At 48.3% G+C, this 17,185-nt stretch overlaps 3 protein-coding genes across 3 annotated transcripts; 1 reads left to right on the top strand and 2 right to left on the bottom strand.

The window, feature by feature from the left end:
• Positions 1-782: 782 nt before the first annotated feature.
• HRG_04320 (major facilitator superfamily domain-containing protein) lies at positions 783-2,429 on the bottom strand (the record flags this gene model as incomplete). Its single annotated transcript, XM_044862791.1, has 1 exon — positions 783-2,429. One exon carries the CDS (start codon positions 2,427-2,429, stop codon positions 783-785), a length of 1,647 nt encoding a protein of 548 aa, XP_044721405.1.
• Positions 2,430-3,312: 883 nt separating this feature from the next.
• Positions 3,313-6,708, bottom strand: HRG_04319 (pyridine nucleotide-disulfide oxidoreductase domain-containing protein; the record flags this gene model as incomplete). The annotated part of the gene is made up of 1 exon (XM_044862790.1): positions 3,313-6,708. One exon carries the CDS (start codon positions 6,706-6,708, stop codon positions 3,313-3,315), a length of 3,396 nt encoding a protein of 1,131 aa, XP_044721404.1.
• Positions 6,709-8,282: 1,574 nt separating this feature from the next.
• HRG_04318 (oxidoreductase molybdopterin binding domain-containing protein) lies at positions 8,283-10,922 on the top strand (the record flags this gene model as incomplete). The annotated part of the gene is made up of 4 exons (XM_044862789.1): positions 8,283-8,667; positions 8,713-9,585; positions 9,667-9,681; positions 9,730-10,922. The coding sequence occupies 4 exons, from the start codon at positions 8,283-8,285 to the stop codon at positions 10,920-10,922; spliced, it is 2,466 nt and encodes an 821-aa protein (XP_044721403.1).
• Positions 10,923-17,185: the final 6,263 nt, after the last annotated feature.

Here is a 17,185-nt window from a genome sequence, read left to right as displayed (position 1 = left end):
AAACTATACTATTATAAAGTTAGTAAAGGTATAAGCTTAGGTATAGTCTATTAAAAGAAGGTTAATAATCTATAAGAGGGAAAAGAAAGAAAAGTATAAGTATAGCTTATATAAGCGCGGAGGCCTCTTATATATAGACTTAGCTTAGACCTTAGTCTAGGCCTATATAAGGTAAAAGCCCTTATAGTTACTATATAAAGTAAGCTTATAACCTAGCTATATAAGATAACCTTACTAACTTAAGCTTTAACTTAAGGGTCTTAAGCTATATTAAGCTTTATATATAGCTCTTTTACCTTCTTAAAGGCCTAGTAGCTATTATAGGACTTAATTATAACTTAGAAAGAAGGAAAGCTAGCTAAGAGCCCTTATAGGCCTTAGAGCCTAAGGCCTTTATTATAATAATAGAGGCCCTTAAGCCCTTAGTTATAAAGTAGTATTAACGCTTCTTAGCTAAAATAGAGATAGGAACGGCTAAGTAGCTTAAGAAGGAGTAACCTAGGGGCCCTAGGGCCCTTAAAGGGGGAAAACACTACGCGGGAGGAACTAGACTAACCTTTCCTTTATCTTTACCTTTATAGCTACCCTTTTCCTAATTAGTTATAAGCCCCCGGGCTCTATAGCTAGCTAGAACTGCTAATAGGGGCCTAGGCCCCTATTAGCCTCGCTATAGCCCTAGAGGCTGCATGCGAGTAATAAAAAAAAGAATTCCTCTCGTACCTAATAAACTAGCCTGCTTAGATTTATTATATATATAAAAAAAATAACATGCGACATACCTACTAGACAGCATCTCCCAGGCCAACAAATAAGAACGGCAAGACACTCACAGCGTTGACTACCCCGGCGATCCAGAACTTTGTCCCCAGCGAGTTGTAGCCGTGAGGATCAACGGGAGAAGGAGAAAGACGTCTGCCGGGTTGGTATTTGAAGATCAGGGTATACAAGAGACCGCCAAAGTTGCCGCCAGCACCCACGATACCGGCCACGGCGCCAATGTTCTTTGGACGCAGGTGACCGTAGACGGAGTAGCAGGCACCATTGGCTGCAAAACCGGTGATGGCGATCAAGACGATGAACCCAATCACACCACCGATAGAGGCGTCGCTGTGATTGATGTAGATGCCCAGGCCGAGCACGGCAATACCCTGCGAAAGGGTGGTGGCTAGCAGCCAGTACACCTTGGCACGGAGGCCGAATCGGGCATAAAGAAGGTCCGACACGATTCCACCTAGAGGTCGAGCGAAAAGATTGAGGAGCCCGTAAGTGGAAGCCGCGTAGGCGGCGTCGACGACGGTAAACGTTTTGCTGGCAAACAGTGTATTCATCAGGCCAGGGAGTGCCGCGTCCATGGCAGTTTCGAGACCAAAGGTGAGCAGATAGCACGAGGCGCACATCCAGACGCGGAGGTCGGCAAGGATCTTGAGCAGCGTGGCACAGGTGAGCGGCTCCGACTGAGCACTGTCTAGAGAGGCAACCCTCTTGTCGGACGCGTCGGCATCAAGGGCGGATTCGTCGCGCTGGGCGAGCGTCATGGCGGTGCTGCTGAACTGGTGTCGGGCAGACCACTTGCCAGCAGGGTGGTCCCTTCCAAGTAGAAGAACTGTAACAGCGACGAGACACAGACATGGAACGGGAATGCTAAGGAGACAGAGACGCCAGGAAAGATGGGAGCTGTAACCCGCCTTGGTGTATCGGTCGTACAGCCCTATCATGGCGGCAACGGTGACACCGCCACCGAGGTTACCCCAACCACCCGAGAATGCATTGGCCGTGCCCACAATGGACTTATCGAAAAAGGTAGTTGTGTAAGCTTGGGTGGGAACAAAGGCACCGCCCAGAATCGAGATGAAGAATCGCACAGTTTCGAGGCCGCTAATGTTGGTGACAAGCGCAGCGAGGCCGGAAGGGATGGCGCCAAGGATGAGGAGAGTAGCGAGGACTTTTCGAGGACCGAATCTGTCGCAAGCTGGACCGGCAATGAGACGCACAGTGGCCGTACCACCGAGGGATGCGAGATTGGAGTTGATGACCTGGTCTTGGGTAAGATTGAGGTCGGCCTTGACCGCCTCGGGCATGAGCGGAGAGAAGGTAAACCAGGAGAGAAAAGCGACGAAGAAGCCCAAAGTGGCAAGCCAGAATGCGGTTGAGTAAGGATCCCAAACGCGGAAGAGCGGAAACGTGAAGCTCTTGCCGTTAATGGGGTTGACCTCGGCTCGTCGCCATAATGACGACCATTGGAACTTGTAGCAACAAGGTTCTTGGAAATCCCGCTCCTTGGTGTCTTCCTTCGTCGTGTATTCGTCTGGTGTGAGAACCCCATCGGCATTGGCGCCAATGCTCGGCTTTGATGCCGTACTGGCCTGATTGTCACTGCTGTCGGATTGGGAGGCACCTGAGGCGATTGCACTAGTGATTTTGAAATTCATTTTCACTGAAAGACTTGAATAAGAAATCAGTATATGGTGACGGAGCTTGTGTGAAGTGTCGAGACTGGCAGTCAAAGAGGGCTCATCTTTGGAGATGATGGGACAAGAACAAGGTCTGGACGACGACTGATAATGACGGGAAGAACGAGGTTTCATTCTACTGTAGGATAGGTGATTAGGTGATTACGACTGCTCGGCGATAACTTAAGCGTCGAGAGTGGTGTGAAGTGTGTATGAGGATCCAGACGGGCATGGCAGTACTGAGTAAGCCACGTACAGACTTATCAGAAACTCAAGGATAATAAGACCGGGGATCTCAACTCGCAGAATCATGAATGGGAGGTAAGGCTGTGAGGCATGGCTGCAACCAGCAGACCTATCCCAGTCCATGGGTGCTGTCTATGATAGGGGGTGTCATGATGAAAGATCTAGAACCAGATGAGAATAGATAAGGAAACAAGTGAGCTAAACCAAGGAGGTAACTGCTGTAACAGCGTTAAATCATCAGAGAGGGGATTGCTACTGATAAGACATGTTGCAGCGAGCCTGGGTAGGGCTAGGGACCATATCGGTACGGTCCATACCGAGCTCAAGTGATTGGTGATTTATCAGGGTTCCAGGATTGAACATTGCTCCTGATAAGAGAGTTTGTTCTTCTTCCATTGGTCGGGCAGGATGGAAATCGTATCAAGGTCAGGGGAAGGGTGTAGATGCGAGGTGAATGTGTATTGGTTGGCAGAAGATTGCGTCACGGATTTGCTAGTCCCGGGGGTGATGATACGCCTCAGCTCCAAGACGAGTTTTTACTGTTTACGAGCTTTTGATGCTACAAAAATTATTCATTTGTACAAATAAGAAAATCACTCGCAGTGTTTGGCGACGTCTACCAGTCGAGGGCAGAAGTTTGAGACGAAGTCCCACCGCCAATATTGTGCCCCTTCATCTTGTCGGCGGGGAGAGGTGTTGCGATTTCGACAGAATGACCCGGGCCTTGAGCCAGCATATCCGTTTCCTCTGTGGCCTTTCGAAGCATCCACCTTGTGGTGGAGAGCACGGCATCAAGCACGTCGGTGGGAGGAAGCCGGAGAAGCACATCCTCTCCCTCATCTGCCTTTGCTTCAAACGTCATGATTGAGTAGGCACTGTCCGAGCAGCGTCCGCCTCCTTGGGTGGCGCTGGCGCCCAACAGGAAGTTCCGCTTGTGTAGTGGGCAAGATATATACTCGCGACCCAGCTCGTCCTCGCCGACCAGCCCATCTGCCAGTACAAAGGCCTTTCGGTGAGGGCACATGTTTTGAGCCGCGCGCAGGCCACGGCCCGGGATGTTCCAAACGGCCAGCTGTACATGGCCGTACTTTACGGTGATTGAAGTGGGCGCGTCTGCCTGACGGTCCAGATCGGAGAGCTTACAGACCCGTCGCCAGTCCCACCTGGCATCCTTGGCAACATCGAGCACGCTGAAGTGTAGCGGGGCGCTGTCGGCGGGCCAGTCGGCGGGACGTTGCTGCCTTCGTTCGGTGACACGTTCCGAGGCGTTCTGCGTCTCGTCCGTGTTGGCAAACTGGTTGAACGCCCTCTGGCGCTCCGGGTGGTTGACCACGTTGGCCCACTCGCAGTGATAGAGACCGACGAGTGCTTCCATCTCCTGCTCAAGTTCGGCGCAGATGCCCAGCTTGTCGCCGACAATGACATGTTGAAGTCCCTTGACACCGCCGGGATACCTCTCGATCCACCGAGCCGTACGCTCGAGCTTGTCGGCCGACCGGATGTAGAAGATGAGGAACCGATCGAGGATCTTGATTGCCTCGCGTCGCGTGACATGTTCAGCAATCAGCTCAGCATGGCGAGGTTTGGCACCCCCGTTGCCGCCAACAAAGACATTCCAGCCCTTGGGAGTGGCGATGAGACCAAAGTCTTTGCCCTGCGCCTCGGCGCATTCTCGGACACAGCCAGAGACTCCTCCCTTGAGCTTGTGAGGCGCCCGGAGACCTTTGTAGCGGTGCTCGAGCTCGACGGCGAGGCCGACCGAGTCGCCAACACCAAACCGGCACCAGGTACTGCCAACACACGACTTGACGGTCCGGAGAGCTTTGCCATACGCGTGGCCGCTCTCGAAGCCAGCGTGGACGAGCTTCTCCCAAATCCGAGGCAGGTCCTGCTTCTTGGCGCCGAACATGTCGATGCGCTGCCCACCGGTGATTTTGGTGTACAGGCCAAACTCGGACGCGATCTCTCCGATGGCCTTGAGGCCAGCCGGCGTCACCTCACCAGCTGGAAGACGGGGGACGACGGAATAAGTGCCGTCTCGCTGTACGTTGGCGAGGTATCGATCGTTGGTGTCCTGCGTCTGACGCAACAAAGGCCGCATTATCCACTCATTGTATAGCGAGCTGAGGATGGAACCGACGGCTGGTCGGCAAACCTCGCAACCGAGGCTGTCGGGTTTCTTTCCAGCGGTCCGCATGACCCTCGCGAAGTCTTTCAGCCTCTTGAATTTGGCTATCTGGTAGAGCTCCTGCCGGGAGCAAGCAAAGTCCTTGCAGAGATGGTTGGATATCTCGACGCCGGCGTCCTTGAGCGCACCGCGGAGGATGCTGGTGGCCAAGGGCACGCAGCCTCCGCAACCGGTGCCGCACTTTGTCGACGACTTCAGCTCGCCCAACGAACGGATACCGCCCGCCTTGACGCCCCTGACAACATCACCTTTGGTCACATTGTGACAACTGCAGATCTGAGCATCGTCAGGCAGGTCGTCACCTTCATTCTCGCCCTCCTTTTTGGCACCGATGATGAATTCAGCGGGAGGCTTATCGATCGGCGCCCCCCTATTGCAGAGAGCGACGAGTTTGACAAAGTCCCGAACATCACCGACCATCATGCCGCCCAGGATGTACTTGCCGTCACTTGTGAAGATGTATTTCTTGTACACGTCCGAAAAGGGGTCTCGGTAGGTGAGGGCCTTGACCCTTTCCTTCACATGTTCCGGAGCGGGAATCAACGATTCGCCCTTGCAGCTGCCGGAGGTGGCTGGAAAAGGCCTGCTGATGTTTCCCTGGTCCGCAAAGAAGTCTCCAAAAGAAGCGACATCGACGCCCATGAGCTTGAGCTTGGTGCTGACGTCGGGCGGCTTCATATCTCGTAGCTTGTGATGACGGCCTTCGGTGAGGTTAAAGGCAAGGACTTCGGCCATTTCGACACCCGGAGCGATCAAACCGAAAGTCTGGCCGAGAAAGTTGGCACACTCCCCGATGGCATATATGTTGGGCAGGTTCGTGCGGAGTTGACCGTCGACGATGAAGCCGCCACCACGCTTGGAAACGGCGAGAGGAGTGGTTTTGGCCAGTTCGTCTCGAGGGTTGATGCCGATGGCAAAGACGAGCATGTCAATGTCGTACGGCTGGTCGGGCTGTTCGTCCTTTCCTTGGAGGAGGAGACCAGTGAGCACCCCGTCGTCGTTGCAAAGTATATCTCGCACCCGCGCCTCAAGGAGCACCTCGGCTCCGAGTGCGTTTACTTTGTCCAGGACCAACAAGCCGCCTTCCCGGTCGAGCTGACGGCTGAGAACCCAACGATTGCGCTCAACCAGGATAACCCGATCTACCCCGTCCAAGTCGAGAAGAGCTTTGGCTGCTTCAAGACCGAGTAGGCCACCCCCAATGACGGCTGCTTTGCGAATGCCGTGTCCGAGTGTGTTAGGGGCGCCGACAGCATATGCCATGATGCCATCAAGGTCTTTGATGGTCCTGTAGACGAAGGAACCCTTTGTCTGGAAGAACCGTTCTTCGGAGAGGTAAGGTGGCAAAGCAGCAACAGAGCCGGTGGCGAGGATGCACTCGTTGTACGAATACTCGAGGCCCTCGGCTGTGGTGAGAGATCTGGCGTCGGCGTCGATGGACACGACTGGACTCGAGGTGTGATGGGTAAGTTTCCCATCGGCGTGGGACAAATACCATTCAACCGGGTTGAGATACAGGTCCTCTACGGAGCGGTTTGTAAAGTATTGTGTGAGACCGACACGGTTATAAGCGACGTGGGCTTCTTCGCCGAAAACTGTCACCTCCCACTCGTCGCAACCGCTTCGGAGATCGTGTTTGAGAAGCTTTTCAACAAAGGAGATGCCGACCATGCCAAGACCGACAACGGCAGCGCGCTTCTTCTTCTTCTTTGGAACGAGGCCATCTGGCGCGGGAGTAGTAGACTGAGTCGCGGGGGGGCGCTCGGAGGCTGAGGCGGAAGAAGCATCGGAACATGGTCGCTCGTTGGAAGGTCTAGAAGACATTCCGGGATAGAAATCAAGGGAGAAGAAACTGGACAATGGCCAGAGATGGTTATTGCTGAGACTTGGTGGCTGGCTCCTTTGCAGTATGGGCAGGTTCCGATGTTATACTACGGTGTTGGGCTCATGGATGCTTTGAACATGTTCCTGGAATAAAGGGAACTCTGGGCCTGACGAGAAAAGAGGGATAAAAATGAAGATGCCAAAGGCCGGTGAGACGGTCAAACTCGGCCAAGGAAACGCAGCCAGTGGGCACATGTCGACAACAGCACGGGCTCGCGCGACATAACCTTGAACTGAACGCGCGGTTAGCATATCTGGTCTTCGATAGAACCTGGGGTTGATCGGGCAAGGTTAGGTATGGCACCCTAATCAGCCATGAGGAGTGCTGAGAAAGCCAGATAGCTCATGTCAATAGACCGACCAATGAAAACCTTCACGTTCGTTATCGGGGCGAGATGGCTGGCACAAGGACATGGAGACAACGGCATCCTCGTGGATGCATGCAGAGATAGGAAATGCGGTCTAGGGGGAAAAGGCTGAAGCGCCATTATCGCCCTGCGGTAATTGGCTTCTGTACGTGTATCAGCTTATCTTTGGAGGACAAAGGGTTGCCCCCGGGCGTGAGTTTAGCATTGATCTTGATCATGGCTAGCATCACATTTCAAAAGATATAGTTGGCTGCTATCTCCTGATGCTGATTACCGAGCTTACACTACTCAAGGCAGTAGGCACTATCTATCTGAGACGACCATGACTAGCATCACAAGCCACGCCCACGTCATTCTTGGTCTGGACTCATGATAGCGACTCTTGCGGCAGTTATGCGGCCAGGATAGAGGTCTGGACTCATGATGGCAGACTCCTGCGGCCGTTACGCGGACAGGATCGAAAATAGAATATCCAGTCTTGTAGTGTCACATTATGTGATGAGTGGCCGCCCACGTGAAGCAGTGAGAGCGGCAATGGAGCTCCAATTCCATTAATAGGGAATCCAGATATGCAGTACCGGACGCTTTGGTGTTTACTGTTTCCCCCGGTTGGCACTATTGAACGAGGTAGGCTCTTTACGGAGGAGCACAATGTCAAGACAGTCCCCCTGTAAGATGACTGTAGGCCCCTGTATTGGGCCCGTACCGCTCCATTAATCCTCCGGCTCGTCGGTGTTCCTTTTCAGCGTCCATAACCCACCTATTTCACGCCATAGACCATGTCCTGAGGCTGTCCTTTGCCTTTTCACTACTCCTTTGCGCCTTTACACGTCCGCAATGGCGCTTACCATGCCATCAACACCTATACAGCCATCTACTTCCTCCTTATGGAGTCTCTCTGAGCAAGGAGAGGACTGGTCTTGCACCTCTTCACCTTGTATCCAATCGTCCCCCGGGACGACCCCGGGGCCGCCTAGTCCACGCCTATTCGCCAAAGAACAGAGAGCGGGTGTGTACTCGGCGCCGTTCGATCCACGTCCCTCGTACGATGAATCCGTACTCCCGACCATCCCAAAGACCGATTCCATCCAGCCATTGCCCTCGGATGCTCAGACGCCAGACTATTGGATCGCTCGAGATGAGTGTATGATCCGCCTCACCGGAAAGCACCCTTGCAACACCGAGGCTCCCCTCTCCACGCTTTTCAGCCGGGGCTTCCTCACTCCTCAGAACCTCTTCTACGTCAGAAGTCATGGCTATACCCCTCGCGTCACCTGTCCACAAGCAAAAGCATGGAGGCTTCGCGTGCACGGCCTCGTCGATAACGGCAACGAGTTTTCCATCCAAGATCTAAAGGAAAGGTTCCAAGTCATAACACTCCCCGTCACTCTCGTCTGTGCCGGCAACCGCCGCAAGGAGCAGAACATGGTCGCAAAGGGCCTCGGCTTCAACTGGGGTGCCGCGGGCGTTTCCACTGGTCTCTTCACTGGAGTATACCTTGCCGATATTCTCGACTACTGCAAGCCCAAGAGCCCGCTCTACTCGTCTTACCCTTCGTACGACACCCCCGTCGCAGGTCGCGCTCGGCACGTCATCTTTGAAGGCGCCGACGAGCTCCCCCAGGGCAAGTACGGCACCTCGCAGAGATTGAGCTGGGCCTTGGACCGGAAAAAGGGCATGCTCGTCTCGTGGGGCCTCAACGGAGAGGATCTCTCCCCAGACCACGGCTACCCCCTGAGATTAGTTGTTCCGGGCCAGATCGGGGGACGCATGGTCAAATGGCTCCAAAGCATCGAGGTCTCGGATCGTGAGAGTCAGCACCACCTGCACTTTTTCGATAACAAGCTTCTCCCCACCGAGGTCACCGCGGAGCAGGCAAGGACCGAGGATAAGTGGTGGTACGACCCCAAGTACATCATCAACGAACTCAATGTCAATGCCGCCATTTGCTCACCCGAACACAACCAGCTGCTTCAACTTGCCCTTGAGCCCGAAACGCTCCCCATCCAAGGATACGCTTACACGGGCGGGGGACGTCGCATTACTCGCGTTGAGGTGACGTTTGACGACGGACAGACCTGGAAATTGGCCGACATCACGTATCCCGAGGACCTTTACCGCATACACCCTGTCCAGGATCACCATTATTTTGGCAAGATTGACCTGAGCATGACTGAGATGAGCTTCTCCTGGTGCTTCTGGAAGCTCAACGTCAACGTGCAGTCTTGCCTAATCAACCGCGACGTCAACGCCATTGCAGTCCGCGCCATGGACGAGGCGCTAAGCGTCATGCCTCGAGACATGTACTGGAATGCCACCTCCATGATGAACTCATGGTGGTTCCGCGTTGCTGTCCACAAGGAAGTCGACGGCAGGTGCCTCAGGTTCGAGCATCCTACCGTTGCCGGCAACGCCAGTGGCGGCTGGATGCAGCGCATGAAAGATTCCGGCACTGACCCGAGGCACGCTCGCTTCGGCGGCGATGGGCCCTTGGACGCTGCTCCCTCGGCTTCCATTTCTCGGAGCTTAGCCAAAGAGGATGCCGGTCGGCCCGAACAGGACGCAACGAGCATGATTCTGGACCCGTCAAAAGCTTCCAACATCATCACGGCCTCTGAACTGGCGCAGCACGCTGACGGTCAGGGGCCAACATGTTGGTTCGTCATCCAGAACCATGTCTACGACGCCACTGGCTTCCTTCAAGACCACCCTGGAGGTGATCAGTCCATCCGCCTGGTCGCCGGTGAGGATGTGACCGAGGACTTCATGGCCATCCACTCAATGGATGCCAGAAAGATGTTGCGTCAGTTCCACATCGGAAAGCTGGAAGACGAGGCAGCAAGGGAGAAAGCTTCATGCCTGGACGTCGAGGCGCGGGATGATGCGTCTAAGCCGTTCCTGGAGCCGAGGCGGTGGAAGAAGGCCCGGTTGGTCTGCAAGAAACCCGCCTCGCATGACTCGCGAATCTTCCGCTTCGCTCTATCGCACGACGAGCAAAAGCTTGGTTTGCCTGTGGGACAGCATGTCTTCCTGCGGGCCAAGAAGATCAATGACGCCGCGGGAGAGGGAGAGATGATGCAGCGTGCCTATACGCCGTATAGCGACAACAACCAGCGCGGCTTCCTTGATATCCTCATCAAGGTGTATTTCCCTTCGCGTGGGAGCACCAAGGCAGGTGCTACTTTTCCAGGGGGCAAAATGACCATGCTTCTCGAAAACACGCGGATAGATGGCGGTTTAGACGAGTTAACCGTCGAGATCAAGGGTCCTGTTGGCCATTTTACTTACCTTGGCGACGGTCAAGTGCAATGGGGGCCCGGCAATCGTATCCGCAAAGTCAGGCGGCTTGCCATGATTGCTGGCGGCAGCGGCATCACTCCCATCTGGTCGACGCTCAGGGCCATCGCAGACGAGTATATGGCCTGCCCGCCGTCGAAGCGTCGCCAGCCCATGCAAGTATGGCTTGTCTACGGCAACCGAACCGAGAGGGACATACTCATCCGCGAGGAGCTTGACCGGCTGCTATACTCGCTCGAGGGCAACTTGTGCATCTGGCACGTCCTCAGCTCGGACGAGCATTCCAGCAGCAGCTGGAAGATGGGCCGAGGACACATAAATGTCGAATGCCTGCGCCGGCATCTCCCTCCGCCACCCTCCATGGGGGCGGGCGACGAGATTGGCGACACGCTCGCCCTCGTGTGCGGGCCTCCTCCCATGGAAAAGGCTGTAGGCGCTGGGTTGCAAGAGCTCGGATGGGTTCTCGACAGAGACGTGGTATTTTTCTAAGGCATTTGCCATAGCCTAACAGCACCTTTGGCTGCAGTCCACAAAGCCCGGTGGAGGCGAAACAAGCTGCGCGCAGCGGTATGAGGCGCGCCACGGCGTTAAAGTTCAATGTGCCGCGAAATGCATATGTACTGCGCAGCTTGGGGGGGAGGCTGCGACCATCATCGTGCAGTTTGAATGAAATCTTTGAGATGATTTGAAATGGTGCTCGTTATTTAAAAATTCATGTTCGTGGTCGTGAAACTGTCGAGAACAAGGTCCGAACGAGTCGAGGTCCCCGGGTCTATCAGCTTGAAACAAGGGAAGAATGGAGATTTGCAGACTGTTATTCCTTCTTCCTCGACCACTGAGGGGTCTGGAGGATCTCCTATTCGAACGGGGACCTCTTAAGGAGTCTGGTATATCTGGTGCTGCCCCGGGGGGTTTGGTTATAAAGTCGTATAGCTAGTCGTCCATAGTCGCTAGTACCTCGCCTATTGTTATAGGACTTGTCACGCACAGACCACATGCTATAACTGTCAATTTCGCACTACTTGTTGGAGCGCGCGTTCTACTTTTGGTGCAATAAGTGCTGTATGGAAGTCCCGCTGCTAGATGCTCAATATCTGCGAATTGATCCGACTAATTGATTAAATAAGAAATTAGTATAGCCCGTCTTTAACTATAGGGATAAGTAAACTAATATCTATGCCGTCGTGGGGAACGCCGAAGAATACGATTCTATACACAGCCTACACGAGCTTCTCATCGTCCTTATCCTTTGACCTTGCTAGCGAGATGAGCGTCTGCGAAACGCATTAGCAAATACGGGACCCTAGGGGCTCTAGTGTCGTCGGACCCACCTGCTTCACGATCAGTCCTCCCAGACTATAGGCAATAAATAGGATAGGCTTCGTCTATAGAGAGGAGGCCAACGGACGGAGGCTAGTGTAGAATGCCGTTGCCAAGTCTTCTAAATTCTATATGCTTTGACTCTCTGCGATCGCCGACTTATACCCGTACGTCACCACTCGCGCCATCGGTCTATCGGTGGCCTCGCTCCGGAGATCGTACGGCAGGGCGTCTCGCAGCCACATGTGATCCCCTCTTCTCTGTTTAAACGACCCGAACGTATGGCCGCCGAGGCCCGATATTGAAACGAAAATTAGGTAATTAGCATTCGTCATCGCCAGAGGATAGATCCTTACTTAACACTATGGTCCTCCTCGGGCGGCGCGAAGAGTGTCGTTATGCCGAGAAATTCGGCGTCTAGCGTGAGAAATTCGGGGCGTGCGGATTGCGCCTCCGAGGCCTTTAATAGATCCAGATTCCGAGGCTTTATTGGAAGCTTGCGGAGGGCGGCCGGGACGTCTCGGAAGACCGTGCCCGACGACGAGCGGCCATGGATTTCGTGTGTGAGTGATTTGGCTATTAGAACCGAGTCGCGTCCTTTTAGGAAGGATTGTAAGTAGACGGAATCCCATTCGCAAGGAACTCCGCGAACATAAAACGTTCTATAATTCTCTGCTAGCTTCTTCTCGATGCGTCGCACCCATAGACGCTCCTGCCTAGCCAACGATGTCTAACAAAGAGGATCGACAAAGATGGCGACGATATAGAGAAGGAAATAACTCGTGTCGAAAGGGCTAATGGGCGCGTGGAAATAAGTGGGGTTGTTAAATTGCGGGCCTCCAGACGATACCCACGTGTGCTACGAAACCTATTACTAGTTATTAGGTCTTTACATTAAAGAAAGAGGGTGTAGATTGCGCTATCCTGCCTAAAAGAGGGAGTCCGTAGGTATGACTATATATATATATACGAAGTGTAGGGGGGAATAGGTTTCCCTACTAGTCCGGCAGCTTATAGTTATCCGGGTCCGTTAAGTGACTTCCTTAGTATCCCGTAGAACCTAATCTATAACGCCTCGCAAATAATCTATAACTTTATTATTATTAGTATCGTCGCCCCTCTCCTACTAAGCTAGAACGTCCTAGTATATTTCCTATAGCTAGCCCGCGATTAACTCTCGTAATTCTATGCCTTTAAGGCCTATAATAATAAAATTAGCCCGCTAACGAGCCCTTTAAAGAACTAAACGCTTAAATCTTAGAAGGTAATATTCCTCCTCTTACTTTCTCTCTTTATAATCCTTTCTACCTATTTAAATAAAGTTAAAAAGCCCTATTACTATATATATAAGCTTTACTTAGTTAATAAAGGTATATTTAAGTATACTATATTAAATAATCTTTTACTTATATTTATAGCGGCCGAATACTTACTTAATAGTTATATAAATATAATAACTAGTATTATTCCTAAGGGATAAACCTATCGAGGGGTTTATATTAGCGGATATAATAGGGCGTAGTCTAAGTAATAATAGGTATTACGTTAGTAATAAGTTAGAGGTTATAGACTATAGACTATTACTATATAATTATATAATTAGAATTAAAGATAAGATTATAATAAGGATCTATTAAGCTAGTAAAATACCGCTATACTATATAAAATAAAGATACCCCTAATAAAGGTATTACTAATACGTATTATAGGCCCTTTCTTATCTTAATAGGATCGTAATAATTATATTAAAAGAGAGAGAGCTATCTATTTAAAGGAGTAAAAGTAGGTAGCTATATAAACCTATAGAGACTATCCTTAGATTATAGGCCTAGCTATAATCCCTAACGTTAGATTATATAGAGCGTAGTAATCTCGTTAATCCTAGATCGCTTAGATCTCTACGATCCCTTCGATCCTATACCTATTAGATAGTCGGGCTAACTATTTATCCGCTAGACCGTATTATATGCTTAACGCGGTCGACTATTAGCGGCCTAGTAGCCGTGGTCGTAATAATAAAGCTAAGCGTACTATAGTTTAAAGATCTCTTACTTATTCTTTAGCCGCCGCCTAGCCTCGCCTTAATCTATAAAGTAGTATTATATATTACTATTTATTATAATAATTCCTCGCTTTATACTAAAGCTAGTATTACTAATAAAGAGACGAGACTATAGTATTATAAGTCTCTTTATAAGAGCGATATAAAGCAATAGTAAGTTATAAATTAAGCCCTTAGCCCTAGTAAGTATATAGCTAAAAAGCCTATTAAATATAATAATAGTAAGTTTATTTTATAAGATATTATTATTCTTTAACTAAAACCTCTTTTAATAAAGCTATAGGATAAAGGTAGGAATATATATATTATTAAGCGCGCTAATAGCTCTATTAAATTATATTAACTTCCTATTAAATTTAATAACTAGCGAGATATACCTAGGCTTTAAAAGATAAATAAAATAAGTAAATAAACGCTTTATTCGCTTAATTAATTTATAGAAGATCTAAAAGACTAATAATTAACTTATTTTAAAGTAGTAGGCTATATTTCTCTATAGCTTATTATATATATAGATATAGAGAAATACTAAGAGCTTTTATTTTATAGTCTAATTATTATAAGAAGAGATATAATAAGTATATATAAAATATATAAAGGTAAAATTAAAGGTAAGAGGTTAGATAGGTAAGGTAAAGATATTTAATTCTTATAAGGGTAGTAACTATAATAAGGGAGTAATTATTATATTGCCTTAATTTTCCTTCTTTCCTTTATTTAACGCTCCTCTTTATACCTATCTAGCATTTTAATTAATAAAGAAGATCTTACTTAAAGAAGCTATTAATATCCTCTTAACTACTAAGCTTTTTACTAGTTTTCCCTCTCTTTTCTAGCCGTTACTAGTATATCCGTCTTATCTCTTACTACCTTTATAGGAAGCTATCGCTATTTTTACTTCCTCTTATACCCCTACCCTCTTCTCTATACCTCTTTTTAGCTCTTTCTTTTAAACCGGTTTTTTAGCCTCCTAGGTTACTCTTATTAAGGGGTATCTCTAAGAACTATAAAATTAAGCTACGCTTTATAATAAGTTCCTATTTTCGTTAATTTCTAGGAGTTATCTTATTACTATAAGTACTTTTATATTATAGTTACTTTATTAACTAAGGGTATTAACTTAACTAATTTTTATTCCTTTTTTAATAATTATTTTATAGTTAAGTTTTAATAAGTATTTAGCCTACTAAATCTATTATTCGTTTAATTATTACGTTATTATAAAGTATAAGATATTCTTATAATCTATATAAACCTTAACTTTATATTTACTATTAAGAAAGTAATATTAAAATTTCTTAAAAGCTTAAATAACTATAAGGAACTCTTTATTATAAATAAGGTAATTAAGTTCTATACTATATAGCTTCTTTAAATAAAATATAATTAAGAATAGTCTTTCTTTATTATCTTTTTATCCGATTTATACCCTTAAAGTAAAGTCTAATATATTAGTTTTACCCTTATAGTATAGTAGTTATATACCTAGGAAGTCTACTAGCTATAATACTAAAGTCGGTTTAAATCCGACTAAGGTTACGATTAATTTTTAGTCGGACTAATAAACTACGCTAACCTATTAATTAATTAGCTAATTAGCGCTTTTAAAAGCGCTTATAAATATACTAGTAGTCTAGCCCCGCTATAAGTAAGCCGGCCTAGACCTTATCTACTTAGACCTAGCGACGAATTTATTAGGACCTCCCCTTAACCTTAGTCTAGGCCCCCTAACTAGGAAAAAAAAACCCTAGGGCCGATACTAGTAACTTAATAAGTATAGTATAATACTAGTACGATAACCTAAATACCGGCCCGGCTAAAGGCTAGTATTAATAAAAAATAGCCCGCTAAGCCTTATAGTAGAAAAATAAAGTAAAGCTTAAGAAGATATTATTATAAGATAAGGTTAAGGATAATTATATAATTAACTATTAACTAAAAACGCTCGTATTACTAATTAACGCTATATACCTTATATATATAAAGGAGTTACTTTCTAAGGTTACTTTATAGTAGGGCTAACGTAATTCTAACTAACTAATATAATACCTATAATAGCTAGCGTAAGATTCCTATATATTATTATCGCAAAGCGTGGCCTAATTTCGTAGTTCTCGGAGATATCCCTTAGCACGAGGGACCAAGGAAGCTAAAAACACCCGGTATAGAAGAAGGAAGAAGGAGCTAAAAAGAGGTGCAGAAAGGAGGGTAGGGGCATAAGGGGAAGCAGAAGTAGCGATAGCTTCCTATAGAGGTAGCGAGAGATAAGACGGATATGCCGGCAACGGCTAGAAAGGAGGGGAAAACCTAGTAAAAAGCTCGGTAGTCGAAAGGATATTAGTAGCTTCTTTAAGTAGGATCTTCTTTATTAATCGAGATACTAGACGGGTATAAAGAGGGGCGTTAGATAGAGGAAAGAAGGATAATTAAGGCAATATAACAATTACCCCCCTACCGTAATTGCTGCTCCCGTAAGAATTAAATCTCTCTGCCCTGCCTATCCGACCCCTTACTTTTAATTTCTCCTTTATGCATTTTATATATACTTCTCGTATCTCTTTACGCGAGAGTTATAAGCCCGGGAGGAATAGTATTCCTATACCTTCCGGCTGCTATAAAAGGCACCCTTCTTATATCCCTCGTAGCTCCCTTTTACCCCTCTTACTAGAAAAGCCGATTATTAACTAACTTTTCTGCCCCCCCTCTCTTCTTCTATAATAATATCGAAAAACGACTCCTCTGCCGTCCCTACGGTTTATAGGACGATTCTTATAGAGCCCTAAGATTAGGATAAGTAGGTAAAGGAGCTACGGGCTCGTATAGATAGAACTATCTATAATTTAGTCTTCTCTAATAAGTAGGACCCTCTCGAGCCCCCTCTTTATCCTAGGGCAACGGACTTTATAGAGGGAGCTACCCTCTTCTCTAAGCTAACCTCTATATAATAGAGAGCTTTTTCTGCTACCTTAGGTAACTACGAGAGTTACCGTAAGGAATACCTTTACGAAACAAAGCTACTAACGGCTGCTCGTACGGCGATAACGGAATCCGTTAGTGCCGTAAAGCTAATCTCTCTTCGAGAGGAAGAGACTCCTAGGCAGTGGCTTTTAAAGCTCGAGACCTTAATAGCTCCCTTAAGAGGTTATATAACTAACCGTATTAGGAAGATATATACGGCCTACCTAGGAGCCTTTTCTACTAGGAACCTACTAGCTTCTTTATAGCTAGCTAAGTAGGAAGAAATCCTCGAGGAAGCTAACTAATACTTCCTTATAGAAGCTCTTTCCGGCTAGTAGCTACGGGATATATCTCTGCTAATAAAGCCTATTAGTAATAGTTACTCGACTATCTTTCGAGAAGCTAGCCGGGA

This window comes from Hirsutella rhossiliensis (assembly GCF_020360975.1).
Source record: "Hirsutella rhossiliensis strain HR02 chromosome Unknown scaffold00004, whole genome shotgun sequence".
In the NCBI taxonomy this organism is placed as follows: Eukaryota; Fungi; Ascomycota; class Sordariomycetes; order Hypocreales; family Ophiocordycipitaceae; genus Hirsutella; species Hirsutella rhossiliensis.
Note: the sequence above shows the minus strand (reverse complement) of the source record. Positions and strands in the feature narration are given on the sequence as shown.